At 44.4% G+C, this 20,327-nt stretch overlaps 2 protein-coding genes across 2 annotated transcripts in view; one reads left to right on the forward strand and one right to left on the reverse strand.

Annotated features, from left to right (window-relative positions):
• Positions 1–12,890, forward strand: part of LOC149350231 (uncharacterized) — a 45,599-nt gene extending 32,709 nt beyond the window's left edge. Inside the window, exons 9-10 of the mRNA XM_089575517.1 lie at positions 3,571–3,720; positions 12,772–12,890. Of these exons, the coding sequence (XP_089431643.1) occupies positions 3,571–3,720; positions 12,772–12,890 (269 nt within the window). The remainder of the gene's footprint in view (positions 1–3,570; positions 3,721–12,771) is intronic.
• On the reverse strand, positions 11,963–19,260 carry LOC149350232 (COP9 signalosome complex subunit 8-like). Its single transcript, XM_089579212.1, has 7 exons — positions 18,967–19,260; positions 18,256–18,326; positions 18,134–18,182; positions 17,107–17,236; positions 13,879–13,986; positions 13,593–13,655; positions 11,963–13,240 (listed from the first exon to the last, which is right to left on the reverse strand). The coding sequence occupies exons 1-7, from the start codon at positions 19,051–19,053 to the stop codon at positions 13,161–13,163; spliced, it is 588 nt and encodes a 195-aa protein (XP_089435338.1). The 5' UTR covers positions 19,054–19,260; the 3' UTR covers positions 11,963–13,160.
• Between the last annotated feature and the right edge of the window lie 1,067 nt (positions 19,261–20,327).

Raw genomic sequence — 20,327 nt, forward strand, 5'->3', positions numbered from 1 at the left:
ATCTTGAGGAGCGTGGTGAAGGTGACGTTTAAGGAAGCCTAGTTTTTTATTCGCAAATGAGATTAGACTTGTTACATGCTCGCTGCATGACAGATCACTGCTGATAGTGACGTCTAGGTATGTATATGATAGAACACGTGGGACAGGAAGATAAAAAAAAATTGTATACGTCGATAAATACGCGTTGAGACGGCATGAAAAGACATGAGCTTGAATTTAGGGGGGGGGGGGGGGGGGGTTAGGGTCATCAACCAGAAATTACACCACGCTTGAATGCGGTTAAGGTTCTCCTGAAGGAATTCTTGATCGTTTATATTAGTAACTGTGGTATAAATAGCGCAATCGTCGGCGAATAGATGCACTCGACACAATAGGCTTTGCGGTAAGTCATTAATATAAATTAGGAATAAGAGTGGGCCAAGGACACTTCCTTGTGGAACTCCTGATGTGACTGGTATTAAGGATAACGGACTGTGAGCGATGTGCGAGGAATTCGTTTATCCATGAAATAATGTCTGAGTGCACGTTAAGCCGAGAAAGCTTTAAGAGTAGGCGTTTATGAGGAACTTTATCGAATGCTTTGCTATAATTGCTATAATTTCTAGAGGCGGCTCGCGGGGCCGTGGTGTTGTTGGGCGCGAAACAGCGGTATAATTTGTAGCTTAAGCCTCGTCAACATCGTCTTCAAAACTATATCCTGCCGTATAATGACACTCGCGCTTCGATCCGCCAGCCTTGACTGCAGTGCCAAGAGAGACTCGAGGGGCAGCTGCAGATGCCTCGGTGCACACGCCCTTCAGGTACCCTGTAGGCACAGCCGACGCGGTGGGAGCCTATAGTCCGTTCATTTCTCGCCAGGCATGACCGGGTCACGCGAGGTTCACACGCTGTCGGAGAACCGGCAAGAGCGAGGGCTACGCGCCAACCAAAAGAAGTGCAGTGAAGCGACGGCACGATAACGTCGTTAAAAGCAGCTATCAAAACCCTCTGTGAGGGCGCAGCTGCTGTTGTCATTCGTTGCACACTTTGGGTGGTCGCCTGCAATTTTTCTGTACTCCCCTGTCCCGCCCTCGATGCATTCACGGTGTCGCGGCATAGATTAATACGGGCATTTACAAATGTTTCTGGGAATGTAAAGATACATGGATAATTTTCGAAATCTCCAAATTGGTTACGGCAATCAAGCAACCCACTATACAATCGTCAGCAGAGATACTTCCCCCGACCTGGCGTACGCTACGGAGGGTCTGGAAGCGACCTGTTCCTACATAGAACTGAGCTTCGGCAGTGACCACTACGTCCGCGAAATCTCCACCGGAACGGGCATCTATAAACGAAATCTCAAACGATCTAAAATCACGTATTGGTAAAATTCCGACAAGAGGACACCGTAGACGCTGCTCAGGAAGTACAAGAATGGATATTGCTGCATGAAGGACAAATACGACCGACACACTATACACACATCGTGGCGAGCGACGAGGCTCCGGAGGTGGACCGACACCTCCTCAATCTATGCGAAGCACACCGGGGCTTCACTAGACTCTGGAAACGCCAGAAGCATATTCAAACTCCGCAAAGCCCAGCTCAGCGCTGTTGAAACGCGAGAGGTCGACATGAACAGGGGCGCACCATGTACATCATTCTTGGGCAAAAATTTTGATTATCGGAACATCATAAACTACATTTATGAAAATATTGACGGTAATGGTACATTCTTTCTTCCTACATGCAGTAAAATCTTTTTTTTTTTAAGTGTTTCCATCGCTCGCACCTAGCAGTTAAGAGTGCCATATAGAAGATCTGTGGGGAGCGATTTGGACGATAGCAAAAACATTTATAGTGAAAAAAAAAAAAACGCAAGCCTGTCGATGGGAGATCTGCGGATATATTGATTGCTATAGTGAAATCTTACAGTATGTGAAAAAATTGCGTTCATAAACTCTTTCCCGTTTAAAAATGCTTTTGTCCAGAACGGGTTTCGCAGGAGGTTTTCTATATAGAGTGGACCCTCTGAGTGAAAATGTGGTCATGTGACAAGGACTATCCAATGTACGGCGCGGCAGCGAAGAGTAAACAGTTGCAGCACTTTTTTTCGGTTCCATTTACTTTGGAGTATCTTTGGAGGTTACACACATGTCAACTCTACGGAGGTTAGCTGACTGTACCGCCCCTTGCGGCAGTTAAATGAACTGCTGAGGACTGTTCATGGCCGAATAGATTGGAACTTGTAAGGCATTGCAAGGAGTCGTATACGCCCTCATCCACGAACGCCTGAAATGTTGCGTCGACTCGGTTCACGGGCTCGTAAGCCCTTGTTGTCATCGGATGCGCTCCGTCGCTTCACGATGCCCTCTTGCGCGCCAGCGTACCAGTGAATGGCTGTCTCGAGCACACTGTAACGGTCTATCCTGAGCAAATGGCTGAGACCAAAATATGTTCTTGGCGAACAGATCCCGCAGGCGCTGCGGTCATTTTGTAAAAATCGCTGTCAGCGAATTATTTCCGGAGCTCCAATACAGGACAGTGATACCTCCTTCACTCTCTTCTCCGTTTCCTTTTACTCACTCTAGCCGCAGCTCAGGTGCTTCACGAATCGATAGCAGATGCCGCGCCTAGCAACATCTTTCTACTTCCGTTTTTATTTTATTAAAATAAAGCCCTAATAATAATAATATTAATCGTAAACAATTGCTCCGTGCGCTAGGCGACCGCCAACAGTGCTGCGTACTTGAATAGGCGCGTACAAGGACGTGTATTTTCTTTTGAACCTCGGGTTAATTAAAGCGGCTCAGACGAAGCTCGTAAATGCTCGGCGCCCGTGGTAGCTCCGTAGGTATACGGCGTTCGGCTGCTGGGCGCGATGTCACCGCATCGAATCCCGGACACGGCGGTAGTAGAAGAAGTGCGAAAACACTGGTGTGCTGTGCGTTATTAGTGCATTTAAAGAACTTCAGATGGCTGAAATTATTCCAAAGCCCTCCACTACAGCCCCCCCCCCTCTCTCTCTTTCCCTCCCTCTGCCGTCCCTTCCGTGGCTGCAGAGCTGGTGCTCAGTTCAGCTGCCGCCTGCCACGGTGGCCGCGTTTAGATGGAGGCGAAACGCAAAATGTGCCCGTGTGCCGTCCGGCGATGTCAGTGCACGTTAAAGAACCCCAGATGGCCGAAATTACTCCGGAGCCCTCCACTACGGCGTCTGTATCTTTCTTCCTTCTTAAGCTTCCCCTGTTGTTGTTGTTGTGACTGAGAGAAGAATGAAAATGAAAGTGCACGGGCCTGCCAACTGGCTCCAGCCGAGCCACCACCGCTGCCACGTGCAGATAGAGGAGAGTTAAAAGATCAGATGACAGAGAAAGAGGAAAGAAAGACGCGCGTCGCAGCAACAACCGCGTCCGCCGAAGCGGACGCTAGCTGAAAAAACAGATAAGCGGCCGTAGCCGCGCTTCGTCACCTTTCATTCCTTCCCTTTCAGCGCCGTTGCGGTGACCACCGACAAGTGAGACAGTATACTGTGTCTTCCCTTTCCTCAAGATAAATTTTTCAGCTGCTGTTACTCGTTCTCAAACCCAGGGCCATTCCGTGGAACGATGCGTGAATGCTACCACGACGTATGTGATGACGTCACGGCACTGACGGACATCAATCTGCAGTTTGTCCAGAAGACTACAGACTCGCTCATTTCGACGATTGTCAACTTGGCTAAAGGATCTTGCGACGCAGGTAAGAAGACTGGACGCTCATTCATGCGACACGTGCAAGTGAAAATGCGGGGTATCCTCTATTCAAAATCAAGTAAATAAACGGCACGCTGACCTAATGTACACGTAAGCCAAGTGGAGAAAAAAACAAACAACCTGGCATTGTGTGCGGGATGAAACACACCTCAGGCAATCTTCCTGTGCAACTAGTACTTTTCATCATCATCATCATCAGCCCGATTACGCCTACTGCAGGACAAAGGCCCCTCCCATGCCTCTCCAACCAACCCTGTCATGTGACAGCCGCGACCAACTTATCCCATCGGTTATCTTGCCTTCGCATTACATACCCTGCCCAAGCCCATTTCTTCCTCTTGATTTCGACGATAGGATGTCGTTAACCCGCGTTTGTTCCCTCACGCACTCTGCCCTCTTCCTATCTTTTAAGGTAACACCAATCATTTTCCTTTCCATAGATCACTGTGTTGTTCTATATTAACTTTGAACTCTTTTTGTTAGCCTCCACGTTTCTGCCGGTACCGGTGCATTATTCTTTCTTCTGGAATATCGGTAAACTGCCATTCATGATCTGAGAGTACCTGCCAAATGTGCTCCTCCGCATTCTTATTCTAGTTATTTCACTCTCGTGATCCGAACCTGCGGCTACTACCTGCTCTAAGTAGACTATTCCCTTAACACTTAGAGCGCCTTGGTGCCAATTGTAAACTGCTGCTCCTTTCCAAGACTGTTCAATATTACTTTAGTTTTCTGCAATTTTTAGACCCACCGTTCTGCTCTGCCTGTCTAGGTCATTAATCATGCTTTGCAATTCATCCCCTGAGAGACTTTGGAACGCCATGTCATCAGCGAATCGCAGATTACTTAGGTATTCTCCATTAAGTCTTATCGCCAATCGTTCCCAATCGAGGTTTCTGAATATCTCCTGTACACAGGCGGTGAATAACATTCGAGAGATCGTGTCTCCCTGCCTGACACCCTTCCTTACTGGAATTTTATTGGTGTCTTTATGTAGGATTATGGTAGCTCTGCAGCCGTTATATCAGGTGTTTCAGGGAAGCCGGCCCTAATTTTTAAAAATAGGGTTTTTAAGTGAAATAAGCTTTTTGCGGCATAGTAATACCAGCCCCTACCATCATATACCGGAACTCCAAATCCAGTCTTATATGCCCCCATAACGGAGGCAGAGGTGTGGGCTGCTCAACAGCAGCTACGCACCACCTCTGCCCCAGGCTTGGACGGTATCACCAATAAGGCACTCCGCAGTTTGGATGCAGGATCAATAGCATCCTCCGCCAAGTTTGCAATCCAGCATTAGGAGAGCGGTACCCTACCCCCTGAATGGAAATAGGCCAAAGTGACGTTCATACCTAAACCAAATAAACTTATTCAAATATGCGGCCCATTTCCCCGACATCGTGCGCGGGAAGCTTAAGCAGCACGTGGTCCTGAATCGCCTAAACCGTTACATGAAACATGAATCCCTACTTCCCCCACCACATTCGGCTTTCGAGCAGGGCTCTCGACTCAGGACGTCATGCTCCAGCTAAAGGAGGAACTGCTCAACCCTGATTTCCCTCACCTTGCCAGAGTGATACAGGCTCAGGACCATACCAAAGCCTTTGATAATGTCTACCACACCTCCATCCTTCAGTTTCTGAGCACCCTAAACATGGGCTTCCGCACGCATCGGTACATATAGCTGTTTTCCTGCGTGAAAGGACCGCCTAGCTGTCTGCAACTAGGCACGGCCCAAACCCGAACCTTCACGCTGGGAAGTAGAGGAAACCCCAGCGGGTTGTTCCCCTGCATATTTAATAGTACCTCATTTCCGACGCTGCAGCACTCCCTGTATGCCGACGACGTCACAGTCTGGACTAACACGGGTAATCACGGTGAAATAGAATCCTACTTGCAGCAAGTGACCGACGTTGTGTCCGCGCCCGCCCAAAGTATAGGCCTCTGCTGTTCGGCATCCAAATCGGAACTTTTAGTAATAAATCTTAAAGAACATCACCCTCCTGCAGTTCACATCACCCTGGATGGAGCACCCATCCAAACGGTCGAAAACATCGAAGTCCTAGGCATCTACATTTCCAACAGTGGCACTAACACCAGTGCCATAAAAGATATGCGCAAATCTGTGCAGAACATTGCCACACCAATTAAACGCATCTCCAACAACCGACACCGGAGTATGAGAGAGATGGACACGCGCCGCCTCATTCAGGCCTTCTGTCTATTGACAGAGTCACAACACTATGCAGAATTACCTATTCCCACCCCTACCTCTCCCGCTCAGAGACCGAGAAGGTGAATAGAAATACGAACAAAACGGCCCCTCTTCTTCCCAAAGCCACAGCTACCGATAAACTTCTCCAGCTGGGGTTTCATAATACCCTACAAGAGCTAATCGAAGCGCACTTAATGGGCCAATACCACCGACTCTCAGGGACGGTAACCAAGCAGCAACTCTTGAATCGACTGCAAATTCATCTGCCTGGTCAAATCATCGCTCTGTATTCCCCTCCCGAAACCATCAGTGCAAATATTTACATCCTGCCACTCCCGATAAACACTCATCCGGAGTACAATCACGAGCGACGCATTGCCAGAGCCATAAGGCATTTCGCAAGTGTTACCCCCCCCCCCCCCCCATTCACCCCTGTCGTCTATGTGGACGCCGCTCAATATCATCAGCAGTACGCATTCGCGATTGCAATGACAGAGAATGCTCATAGTCACCTGTGCCACCATGCGAATCTCGCAAGCCCGAGCTCTCGTCAATCGGGAAGTGGACAGCCAGCCTTCGTTGAAGTGCGAGGGACTGCCTCCATTCTATCACCTCACTATGCATTAGAGAAACTCCCGCCAAATCTACCCCTCCTCACCATTCCCTAACCAAAACCTAGCAAGTGGTATGGCGTTCTCTGTACAAACCGCCACCATGCCATCCCCTTTCCTACTCCCCCTCATTCATAAAAGAGGAAAATCTCCATCATGTCATTTACACCCAAGCACCATAGCGGATCTTAAACACACTTGTCAAAAATCAGGGGGCACTTTGGCTCTCTAAAGTGCTGCAAGGCGAAAGCGTTTCCTGGCCACTGTTTGTTTTTACTTTTTTATTTTTCATATTTTGTTTTTGTCTATTTTTGCTCCTTTTCTTAAATTTGTTTCTATTTTTATTTTCACAACTTATTTTTATTTTAGTTTTTCTTATTTTTATTTCCTTTTCTTGACTTTACTCCTTTTATTTTATTTATGAAGCCCATGTATTCACTAGATGCGCCTTTATTCATGCTGGAACTCTGGAGTGACGCCGAAAGGCGGACGAATCTGCCGAAGCGTCTGTCGACACTCCTGCCGACGCGTCTGCTAACGACAGTATGAGGCATTAAAGGCTTTCGCCTTAAAATTGCCCAAACAAACCAAAACCTCCCTGTCAAGGGATGGAATCACATGAGCGATGGGAGGCTGCTCTGCGCAGCTCACAACCGGAGCTACAGCCTCGCATCGTGAGCTGGGCTGACTGGGCCTTGAAGGTCGCCGCGGCCCAATAGTGCCCGGTCCTGAGTGCCCGTCGCCGTTCTAGCCTCTGTAGTGTTTCTCTGTGGTTCTGTTCGTCCGCCTCCCCCTTCAAACCAACCATACCAGTGTTGGCGGACGTCAAAAACAGGCGAATAATGTTAACTATAGTAGGATACAGCTTAAAAAAACAGCAGTTGCTAACACTGGGCCGCGGTCCGCGGCGTCTTGTATTACTCCGCTGGTCAATCGCAACTGTAAACGAAATCAGCTTTTTAATGTTTGACTGTATCAAACTATTCGTGAATAAAAATTCTAGAGGTCATAATTTTTTTACTTGTCATAAGCTTCTTGTTAACGTAACAAGAAGCGTTTAAGCAGCGAACTACTTTTTTGTCGTGGAGGAATTCTGTGCGCGAAGGCTGAATATGGGCGGAGCTTCACTGCAGACTTAAGTTGTATCCGACCATAGTGCAGTGATTAACTGAGATCTAATTGCGAACTTTATAACTATTACCGATAGACAACTGATTGCAATTATAAATTTCTAGCTGGCCGTTAGTAATAACCCCATCAGTTTCTAGAATTAAAACGGAATTACCCTCGCCGCTGTGGCACAACTGATTTGGGCCATTTCGCGCGCCACTCGAAAAACGCGCGCTTGAGGTCGGGCCCAAAGCGACGTCAATCAAATATGGCACTCCGTGAGGTACGTATCACGCGACAATCTCAGCCCCGCCCGTGCTGCAGTGCTCCTCACCCTTCGCCACTTCGGCGCTCCAGCGTGGGCGGGTCAGGGAATGTCACGTATGCGTGTCATGGAGTGTCGCGACTTGGTTGATATCGATCTGTGTCCTCCCGCGCGGTTTCCGCGCGGTTTTCGAATGGAGCGAGAAATGGCCCAAATTAGTCGAGCCACAGCGACAAGTGTAATCGCGTTTTCAAAATTCTAAAAACTGATATGGCTATTAGTAACAGCCGGCTGCAAATCTCTAATTGCAATCGGTGCCTATCGGTAACAGTTTATTTATTATTTATTTATTTCAAGTTATACCTCTTGGCCCAGAGGGCATTACAGAGGGGGAGTGACGCAGTACTACAAAAAAGAACAGTGCAACATACATAATAAACTGTGTGACAAAAATGTGACAGAGGCTAATGCTATGGTACAGTATTTCTGGAAAGTGGGATAAACAATAATAATAAAAAAGACAGGCAAAACTGAATACAGGCGTGAACAGAGGATTATTCTCGGGTCTCGTCTGAAAAGCACACGGTAACGTGGGGTAACAATCTAAAAACAAAACAAAAAGCACTGACATCGCATGGGAAACATAGCTAATAAGTGGCGATACTCGTTAATGTTGGTCGTTAAAAACGGAGAAGAAAGTAAACACAATATGAAACCACATAAAACACACAACAATATAACTGAAAACTTGCAAACTATATAAAAGAGTTAGAAGAAAGAAATTCCTATGCGTTATAATGCAAGCATAGGTTTTTCTTAAATACTTTGATATTGTTTGTAAGCACTAGCACGGCAGGCAAACCATTCCACTCTATTGCTGTTTTAGGAATGAATGACTATTGATAGTATGTAGTGCGGAAGTGGGGGATACCTACTTTGCACGGATTATCGATGTGCGACAATACACATGTGGGTGACGTGATCAGTGCATTTTTTAGAATTGGATTGGTGTGGTAAATTTTGAAGAAAAGGCACAAACAGGAAATTTTTCTGCGCAGCGACAAGGGTGCTATTGATAAAGTTTCCTTCATGAGTGTTACGCTTGATAAACGACCATAGTCACCAGGAATAAAACATGCGGAGCGACTTTGGACTGCTTCAAGGACATTGGTTAATCCGTCGGTATGTGGGTCCCATACTGATGAGGCATATTTGAGTTTAGAGCGAACAAGTGCTTTATAAAGAATTAGTTTCACAGATGATAGTTCCATAGAAAAATTGTGTTTAATATAGCCTAGCATGTGGTTTGCGTTTGCGATAATAGAAATAATGTGCTCATTCCAGGTCAGATTTGATGTTAGAATAACGCCGAAGTACTTATAAGATCTTACTGATGCTAGTGAAGCATAGTTAAGAAAGTAAGAGGGAGGGCGTACAATTCCGCGGCGTGAAAAACAAATTAGTTTACATTTTGTCGTGTTATGTGTCATATTCCATGTTCGGCACCAATCGGAAATAACATTAAGATCACCTTGAAGTACAGCTATATCGTTAGTAGTCTTTATTGCCCAGTAGACGACACAATCATCAGCAAAAAGTCTGACTGAAGATTTAAGATTGTTTGGTAGATCGTCAATGTAGATGAGAAATAAAAGAGGGCCGAGCATGGACCCCTGTGGGACACATGAGGTTACAGGAAGTGATGACGACATGTAACCGTTAGTGCACACGAACTAGGAGCGGTTAGTTAAAAAGCATTCAATCCAGGCTAGAAAATTCTGGTCAATATTTAGTTTACTCAGTTTATAAAGAAGTCTATGGGACACTTTATCAAAAGCTCGCCGAAAATCCAAATATATGCAATCAATTTCGAACCCCTCATCAAGTAAATAATGAATCTCGTTTGTAAACACAACTAATTGAGTTTCACATGAGAAATGTTTTCCAAAACCATGCTGAGAGGAAGAAAAAAATGACATCGATTCTAGAAAGCTTGCTAAGTGAGAGATGACGTCATGTTCCATGATTTTGCATGATACAGAAGTTAAAGATATTGGTCAATAGTTAGTTGCCACGTGTTTATCACCGGATTTATGAAGTGGAACAATGCTCCCAATCTTCCAGTCATCAGGCAACATCCCAAGCAGAAGTGACTGCTCAAATATTTAGGATAATGCGATCCCGGAATATGTCTTTGTGCTTTTTAGCAATCTGATATTGTCTGGGCCACAGGAAGACAATTTTAAGCAGTCTATTACACTCAACAAACCATCATAGTCAAATATTATTGCATCCATCGGAAATTTAGAAGCACTGTTGTATATGGGAAGAGGGGAATTAGGGTGATGAGAAAAGGCTTCGGCAAAAGGTCTCATTTAGAATGTTGGCGCATTCATTGGTAGACACAATTTTGGACTTTTTTTTTAAATGTTAACAATTATAATTTAATCACTTTACTAAGTAAGTTACCATGATTTGCCTTTTTTGTTATGTCCACCAACACTGGTATTACTATGCTGCAAAAAGCTTCTACCTTAAAACCGTATTTTGAAAAATTAGTAGCTGGCTTCCATGAAACACCTAGTATATAGGGAAGGCAATATATAAGGGTGGGCTATATTGTGCTTGTTTTTTCATTTTTTCATCACCTGATTGATAGTGTGAATATGATCTATTGTCAAGTAGCCTTTATCGAAGCCTGCCTGGTCATTCGGCTGATTGAAGTCTAAGGTTGTCCCCATTTTATTAGCGATTACGTTAGTAAATACTGTGTAGGCAACGGACAGTAACCTGATCGGTCTGTAATTTTTGAAGTCCTTGACGTTCCCTTTCTTAAGGATTATGATGTTAGCGTTCTTCCAAGATTCCGGTACACCCGAGGCCATAAGGCACTGTGTATACAGGATGGCTAGTTTTTCTAGCACTATCTCCCCACCGTCCTTCAGATCTGCTGTTACCCGATCCTCACCAGCTGCTTTCCCCCTTTACACTGCTCCCAAAGCTTTCTTTACTTCCCCTTTTGTTACTGGTAAGAGGTCCAATTGCTGTGCACTACTGTCCCGATTACACTGGCTACCGTACAGATTTGTGAAGAACTCTTTGGCCACCTTAACTGATCCATATTTCCAATGACGTTGCCCTCCTTGTCTTAGCACATTCATCCGATTTTTGCCTATGCCTAGTTTCCTCGTGACCACTTTTAGGCTACCTCCATTTTTTACAGCATGCTCGATTTTCTCCATATTATACTTCTTTACCGGTTACCTAGCACACATTAGCTTTGATAGCTCTGTCAATTCTATTCTGTCTGTGGGGTTGTAGGCTTCCATGTTTAAATGTTTCTTAATCTATGTTTCTACCTGGAGACTAAAGGTCTCCAGACAGAGCTTGTCATTATCCTGTCTAACCATCCTACCACCTACTTCTGCACACACCGTAATGATAGCTACGAGATTGTCATTCCTTGCTTAAACATTAATGCTGTCATCCTCGCTTAAAGCCGAATGCCTGTTCTGCAGAGAGATCCCGAATTACTTCACTTTCCCTCTTACCGCTCTCATTGATAAGCTTCATACTTACTAATGCAGCACTGTTAATAGGGTATATTATCAATACAATTATTTTGGCCACTCCACATGCAACAGACAAGAAACTGCAAAAGCTTTTTTGGTTTCCTCCTTATCCTTTAATTATATCTTAAACAAGCGTGCACCACGGTCGAGAATGAAATCATTGCCACCTACGTGCGTCCGATTCTGCAGAGGTGCAGCAGCTCTGAACAAACCATGCTGCAGACTGTTTCAATTTCGCGCGCGTCTCTTAGTGTTAACACGAGAAAAAAAACAACTTTTTTCTAAGGCTCCACAACTCACCTGTCACCTTTCTTGAATCATAAGCAGGTGGAGTGCTGAAAAATTAACCATGGCTACCTATTTAATAACATTACACCTGCATTAGATGCCTGCGAAAATGGAGTTACCACCTACCATACACTGTCAATGTTTTATTGAAGCTTGGCTCAGGTGCATGCATATCTCATCACAGTGCTTTTATTTTATATCACATAACAGCAAAGGCTACGATTACACAGCAGAACAGGTTGTGGTATGTGGGGGCTCACAACATCTCCAAGCTGCAGAGCTGAAGAGTGTTCAGAAGTCTTATGAAGGCAAAGTGTCAAATAGGCCATGACGATAGACATGTATGACTCAATATAGTCAAACATTTAGCATGAATGTAACTGACACAAGTGCTTTTTTGGTCATGACTCTAAATATACACTTCGTTTATTTAACGGTGCATTAGCACTGAATTTAAGGATTCATTAAAGTGCCAGACGTGGCCAATCCAAATGTGTGTCCAAGTCCAGGATATCTAGGTCCACCGTCTGCTCACATTTATCTTTGCCAATATTTTATACTTAGTGTAGTCTCCCCATTGGGACAGCAGGAGAAGAAAATGAACACAAATTTTTGTCTCAAGAATAGACCAACACAACATGAAACCAGAGCCCTTCTATGCTTTTCAAACTCAGCTTATCCACCTTTCTTGCCACCCAATATCAGGATGCAAAAAAAAAAAAAAGCATTGGTGCAGGCACTCAGCTCAACCTTTTTCAACCAGCTGTATAATAGTAAGCAAGGAAATGATTCAACAACTGCAAAATGCCAGGTTTTGCACTGATGAGTGCAAGCTATTTCTTGTTCGTAGCACACTCTGCAAGCCGATGCCTAGGTATTTCCACATTTTAGTGAACCATGCCTTTTCGCTCCTAAATAAAGGTAAGCAAATTGTGTGCTGGTTTTGCTGACTGACAGTGTCACCTCTTTTGCACAGCACAGAGTTCCCCACTTCAACTACACCAGTCACAAGGTAACAATGCATCATCAAGAAGAAGCATACTGCAGACACAGACAGTCATAATCCTGTGTGTATTTGTATCATTCACAATGTAAATAAAATTCAACTTTTATCCAAAGAAACACTTCTCTGTGGTCAGACTCTGTGGCCTGAGAAAAAAAAACTCAAGGACAATGCCTACTGCTTTGGATGCATGTAAAAGTTTCACACATTCAGCACACTCGCTTGTGTAGTACAAATACTTTTCATAACCTAATTTATTGCATTTCTGCAAGTACAGTTGGTTTTAAGTTTGCATTGGTATTTCACTTTCCCTGGCTCAACTTCTGCAAGCACAACAGGTTAGAAATCAGCACTGGTGCTAATCAATTCTCAAGGAAAGCTACAAAGTCTGTGAGCTTAGCCAACTGTTCTTCACTTGGTGTTGAATCTTCATGCCTAGCAGCTGCAAAATAGAAAAAGAAAAGAGTGGGAGGAGGGCAGGGATTATTTCAGGGTTAGCACCTAGTGATTAATAAACCAATAAGTATTTCTATCTAATGAATGATAAAATAAAGGCACACACAGACAACAAACTTGGCACTTCTGAGATGAAGGAGGCAAAAAGCCAAAACTAGGTATTTATCGCCAAGGTTATTCTACAAGGGTTTCGTCCTAGTAAGTTCGCTAGCATTGTTAACAAGACAAAATCTGCTGTATGCATAACAAAACAACTGTTGTGCAGATTTTTTCCATAAAAGGCACGTTCCCCACTGAAAGAAATGCCACTCAGTCCTCAATACCAAAGTATTTCTTACCTGTGTACTTTGGTAAGACCATACCGCTTGCAACATCAACAACCCAACCCAATGGACACACAACTGGAAAGGAAATAAGAAAAGTAAGTATTATCGTATAACCTTGCGTATGGGTTGCAACCCGTTTTAAACGAGATAATTAAGAAAAAAATACATTTACACGTTTTTTTTTTATTCGTGTTATGGGCAGCAGCCTCAAACCTCGCGCCCAAAGTTTTAATAAAAGGGCGGCCCGTACATGAGTTCTGGCCCAGCTTTCTACTGCAAATGTGTTTGCAATTCTTACCGGCTGCTAGGTCAACTTTGGGAACACCCAGAAAAGCGGAGGCATCATCAAGGGAAATAGAAGAATATGCCTTGGCCACCAGCGTCAAGGCCCTCCGTCTCGTGCGCTCTGCAAGGTATGTATTTATTTATTTCAGATATCATGACAGCTCAGTGTACATTTAAAATGGGGGGAGGGGGAGTGTGGGAGGGGATACGAAGCACACATGGACGCTATGTGCAGACCAAATTAAGGTAACAGATATAAGACACAAAATGCAGTGACAATAGTAAAGAAGCACAGCTTTCTGCATTCTGTACAGGTGACCATGACACAATATGTTAGCTTCAAACTGAGCGGTTCTGCTTTAATATTTCCACAGCATTTTGTGTCCTATTTCTGTTAGTTTAATTTATCTCCAAGCTGCTCCAAAATGCAGTTTCTGCGAGAAGAAATTCAAGTAAGGAATCATGAAAAGTGAGAAGATTCGTTCAGATGCATATATTGTGCAATTCAAAGGCAAAAAAATAAACACACAAACACACACACACACACACACACACACACACACACACACACACACACACACACTTCCATGACAAGAAATAGGTACATATGCCTAATCCAAATAATAACAGCAACACTCATTAATGCATTCTCAGCACTGCACTGCAGAAGCAGCTAATGAGCCTGGAAATAATTACCTGCTGTGAATCGACACAAAAACGACCTCCTTGAGACAAGCCAACTTGAGCTTAGGCTGAAGCCAGCTCAGCTAATATGCTCTAAAAGCCAACGTGGCAGGCCCCAACTAGCCAGCCCTCTCAAGCATGAAGCTTTTAGAGTTCTCACACAGTAAATTTCAAATGTTCCAAAGATGAGAAACCTTTCAAGATGCTTTTTTGCACCTTCAAGAGCACCGCCACTTCATGCATCCCTTAGAGATGATACATGAATAAAATGGCACTTCGAATTGATGAAATTTAATTTGTCAAGCTGCATGCCAGCTTTAATATGTTCAATAACACACGAATGCTGTCCGAAGGCCTTTGTGTCCTGCAGCAAGCAACTCTGCTTGGGATGTTTTAATCCAAGCTCAGCTATGAGCTTTGCTGCAATTGAAATTTTTTATTACTTACAGTCTCCAACAGAATGCCTTGAAATGCTAAGTTAGTCATGTTGAGTTATATGACACATAAGCAGCTAACGCTACCATGCACCAAACACAGGGTTAAAACGTCTGTTTATTCTGTTCAATGAACTATAAGTTTTTTCAAATGTAGAGTTTCTTTAAAGCATTTGCTTCTTTGAGAAACCTAAAAACACATGAAACATTACCAAGGGCATTTTCACCGAACAGCAACACTACATTTTTTTTCCTGAGTTGTTCAAGTTCTGTGCATGAGAGTAAAATGTAGCTGACTGTGACTGTGTGTTCACATTTTTCACACAGAGGTTTATCATGTTTTGCCAGTAAGCAGTTGTTAGTAAACGTGTCCAATGCCCAGGCAGCAAAAAATTACACCGAGGTTTATCATGTTTTGCCAGTAAGCAGTTGTTAGTAAACGAGTCCAATGCCCAGGCGGCAAAAATTACACAGAGGTTTATCATGTTTTGCCAGTAAGCAGTTGTTAGCAAACGTGTCCAATGCCCAGGCGGCAAAAAATGACTTGAATAAAACCTTCTGGATGTCCACGTGATTTTCATTCAACCAAGATGGGCTTTAAAAGATGTAGTTTACTGTCCGCTGCATTAACCCAGGCAGTATGTTAGTTAGTTATATTGATTTTAATGGCGCAAAAGCAACTGAGGCTATGATGCACCAAACACAAGGTTAGAGTTTTTGTTAAAGGTGAAGCTTTCTATACTTATGTAAAATATTTCTTTCTTAGTTCTTCTAGTTTTATACATGAAATTAAAATGTGGTTCGCTGTGAGTTCAGCACCACACATTTCACAGAGAGGTTTGTTTTGTTTGGTTAGCAGAAAGTTGTGCGTGAGGTGGGTGTGTCCAATGCGGAGCCGACATAAAATAACTTCGGTAAAACGTTCTGGATGCCTACATGATTGCCATTCCCCTAAAATGGGCTTAACAGAATGTAATTTGTTGTTTGCGTGCTCTTCCCATGCTGCCTGCCACTTATTTCTGAGTTTACTGTGCAATCCCTGTGCGGTATGTTCACTTGCTTTATTTGGTCATTCCGGGCTTGTGCAGCGCATACATCTGCTTTCTCATTACCTACAATTCCAACATGGCTAGGAACCCAGCAGAATTTAATGTTATGCTTTTGTTTTGTGATTTTAACTATGTTACGTATGATGTTTCCTATTATGGGTTCAGTAGCATTCCTGGAGTGCAGTACTTTGAGCATACTGAGGGAATCGGTGTAAATGATGCTATTTTTGATGTTCTCTCTCACTATTTTTTCTAGAGCTACGAAGATGGCATAACACTCAGCAGTAAAAACTGATGCGCATTCTGGTAGTCGCATTATCTGTTTATTTTTTTCTTGGATTACTGCACTTCCAACATGACTTTGTTTTTGAGCCATCGGTATAAAATTCAATGTAGGTGTCATACTTTTCTTGTAGTGCAAAGAATTCCTGTAATATGTACTCGTTTGGTGTTTGCTTTTTGTCTAAATGTGTCATTGTGAAGTCACATACTGAAGGCAGGCTGTACCATGGTGGCAAATATTCATTCCTTTGTGCAATATTCGGTAGGGCATCTAGCACTGTTAGCTCTTCGCACTTCAAAGCGCAGTAGTAATGGCCTGATAGAATGTGGTTTGTTGATGAATAATCTTTTAGATGCGCACTTGGTGACAATTGGATGGCAGAGATGTTTCGGAAGAGAACGGATTTCCAGGCAGTATGTCATTTATTTCTCAATTTACTGTGCACTAATTCATGCAAGGGCATATTAATTTTTTTTCATTATACCACGATAAGCTCGTGAGGCACAGGCATCTGCAACTCCATGAAGAGGCAGCGGCAGGCCAAAATTATGGCTTTTTTTCCCGGCTGCGCATGACATGCCTCAAAACACTTTTTACTATACCGTGCGCAGCACGACTGCGGAGGTTGCAGAGGGCACGTGCTGGTAACAAGTGCATGTGCAGTTTCGCAGCAACGGTCGTGGTAACCTCCGCGGTAACCTCACAATGAATGATTCAAAGGGGGCCAAAATAATCCAGTTCACGAAGGGCAAAGACATTCAAGAAAAGTCCCTGTAAAATATTACACTTACCTCCAAGTTCCTGCATGATAGGTTTGATGTCGTCCGGCCACTCTTGGGCTAAGCCAGTGTAAATTGCTGGAAAATCCTTATACCAGAGGGCCTGACCAACTTTCCATATGTTTCCCAGTTCCGGGTGTGACTTTGAAAAGGAAAACAAAGGCCTTAACATACTCACTAAATGAAATAAAATTTGCCACATAACAATAATATAACCTGTCTGCAAATACAGCGGCAGATTAATAGGTCACTCTGGTTTGGTTTTATGGGGTTTAACGTCTCAAAGCAACTCAGGCTATGAGGGACACCGTAGTGGAGGCCTCTGGATAGTTTCGACCACCTGGGTATCTTTTAACGTGCACTGACATCACACAGTACATGGGCCTCCAGCATTTTGCCTCCATCGAAATGCGAATGCTGCAGCGAGGATCAAACCCGTGTCCTTCGGGTCAGTAACCAAGCACCATAACCACCGAGCCACAGCGGCAGTCCATGTGGTTGTCTACAGCCATGTGTTATGCTACAAAGCATACAAGACACAAGCATACTTTCTGCCCATGCTCTTCAGCTGGGCAGAAATGTCCTAAATAAAAGCTCTCTTCTCAGTAATAGAAGTTGCACTTCTATTACTGAGAAACACACACAAGGTGCTTCTTCTTATACAGATAAGTTTCTTACAGAACGTGTGCATCAAAGCTGTACAGGCAGAAGAAATATGAGTGGGGACACGAGAGCACGTGGCCTCCGCGCTTCATGAAGCACTGCCACCGAGAGCCAGCAAGGATTTGCGGCAAAGGCCCATGCCCGGTAAGCATGGTCAGCTGCTCATCCTACACATGCACCTGATGCCGCCAATTCTTGTCAGCTCTTGGTGGCAGTGCTTCATGAAGTGCGGAGGCCACGCACTCCCAGGTTTTCTCTCATGTTGCTTCTACCTGTACACTGACAACAGGAGTATGCATGGTTCACGCTAGTCCAGCCTTCCCATTAACATACAAACACATTCAATACTTTTTCTCACAAAAATTCATTTACATACCTGCTTGATTTCTTGAGGAATCCTCTTCCATAGAAATTTGGCATTGGGCCTGAGGAAAAGAAAAAAAGCAGTTTAAGATATTCCTTGCCAGATACTTGAAAGGAGAATGAAACAATACGAACAGATCATTTTGAAGGAGGTAGATTGCTAGTAGTTGGCCATAAGTTTGTGGACTGGCAATGCCATCAGCAGCCTGGAATGAACAGAGGTAAGTGGTCGTAAGCAAAGATAAATTCACAACACGATAACATGTTATGTATTTTCAGCCATTTAAGTAAGAGGGACTTATTGGTCTCTATGATCGCCCAGCACAAGCATTTTACCGATGACACTATGGCACTGACACGACGAATCTTGCAAGCGCCACAGTATACGCTGGAACCTCATTCAAACCACTTAATATGCAACGAAAAATCAAAAGACTGGCTACCGCTCGCGCATAATGGTGGATGACAGCAAACATGCAGATAATGTTTCATTGAGCCATTTCCGTTCATGTAAATCTGGCCATGACAGCACCCAAATGTCGATTTATGAAGGCAATTCCATCGCGACAACCACGGAACATAGCGCGACAAAAGCAAATGTGCGAACTGTAAACCATAAGATACGGCACAGCTACCACACAGAAAAACGTTCAGCAGCAATTTAACAGGCATTCTCGAACGTAATATTCAGAGTCCTGCCAGCGTAGTAAACAAACACGGCTGCTCGCACACGTCACTTAGTTTGCTGTCATCGTACTACAGAGTGCAACGAGAATACGAATAGGCGATATTCGAACAGCGGCACTGTTTACACTGGAAAAGTGCACAGGCGTTTTGCGTGCCTACCTGCAGCTCTTGCTGCTCAAGGTCTGCCGCCAGCTTTGAATATTCTCGCATCCTAGCATCACCACTTCCATCACCACCAAGAGCCATTCTGGACTCCACAGATAACCAGAGAAAAGAGACTGCGCCTATTGTCTCTTCGATCACCAGCACGCCGCGTCCGTCATGGCAGCATGGCAGAGCGCACCAATGGACCAATGGTGTGCTAGGACAGCGCGTTCTTCGTGGTAGTCAGTGCCTGTCGCGTCGCGCGTCCGCTTCCATCGCCAATCTGCTTCGTTGGGTGACCGCGTCGTGGCGCCAGCCTACAAGAAAGTCGGTTGATATCATGGAGGGTGCCAGGCTGGCGGCAGAGACCGACGAAGAGCGGGGGCATCGCCTGGCTCAACGGCGATTGAGGCTGCAGCTGCGGTGGATTCTAGGGAGCCAAACAGCAGTTAATCAAGTATAACCACGGCATAATAAAGCTTTCGCTTGTATATCTAGGCATAGTTGAGCTAAGCCACAGCCATTTTTTTTTTTTTCAACCTTCAGAGAGCGGCCTATTTCGTTTCATCGTCGACGCAGACGGTGCGAATATCCGACTTTTTCTTATTGATTCAGGCAAGTACTTCAAGAAAATGTGGCATAGAACAATTCTACCGACAAAATGTCATTTCTGTGCGAAATCTGAGCTTGAACGATTCACCGGTATAGCTGTGAGGAGCAATCTACGGCGCGCGTTTAATCGCTGAACAGTCTGTATAATACACTACATTCTTATCGGGTTCTTGTCTTCCGAGTGTGAAGGAGTACCATTGGAATGACAACGAGGCTAAGGTCATCTTAAAACCGAATTTTAGCGTAGCAAAGAAAAGGCTGGCTATACCGCTGTTGTAGTTTCAGATTGGAGTTGCAGGAAGCCGATGTCACGCCTCATCGATGGCGGGTGATGTTTATCGCTTTAGGACGGCTAGTACCTTCCAGACGTGCTTTTAACCTAACTCCATGGTACAACCACGTTTGTACAGCTGCACCTACAGGAAGCACGCGAAACAATTTTCGGGCTATAGTCAGCATATTTAGAGATCCACAGCGCGAGAGAAACAATACTGACGAGAAGGACGAATGCTGCAGCGTGCGCCTTTTTTTTTTTTTTTTGGTGTGCACAGCGCGAGGGAATTGTGGATGAGAAAGAGGAACGGAGGACAAGCGTTCACCGCCTGCGTCTTGGCCACTCCCCCGTAGTGGGTATGTGCCATTCTTCTTGAGGCCAAACAAACAAAAAGCCTGCACCAAGCATCACGAATCCTATTCAAACTTAATTTGGTACAATATGAAACAGTATACTTGATACACTCCGTTGAAAAAGCAGTACCATACCT

Source organism: Amblyomma mixtum, chromosome 3 (assembly GCF_055824585.1).
Source record: "Amblyomma mixtum isolate Tamu chromosome 3, ASM5582458v1, whole genome shotgun sequence".
In the NCBI taxonomy this organism is placed as follows: Eukaryota; Metazoa; Arthropoda; class Arachnida; order Ixodida; family Ixodidae; genus Amblyomma; species Amblyomma mixtum.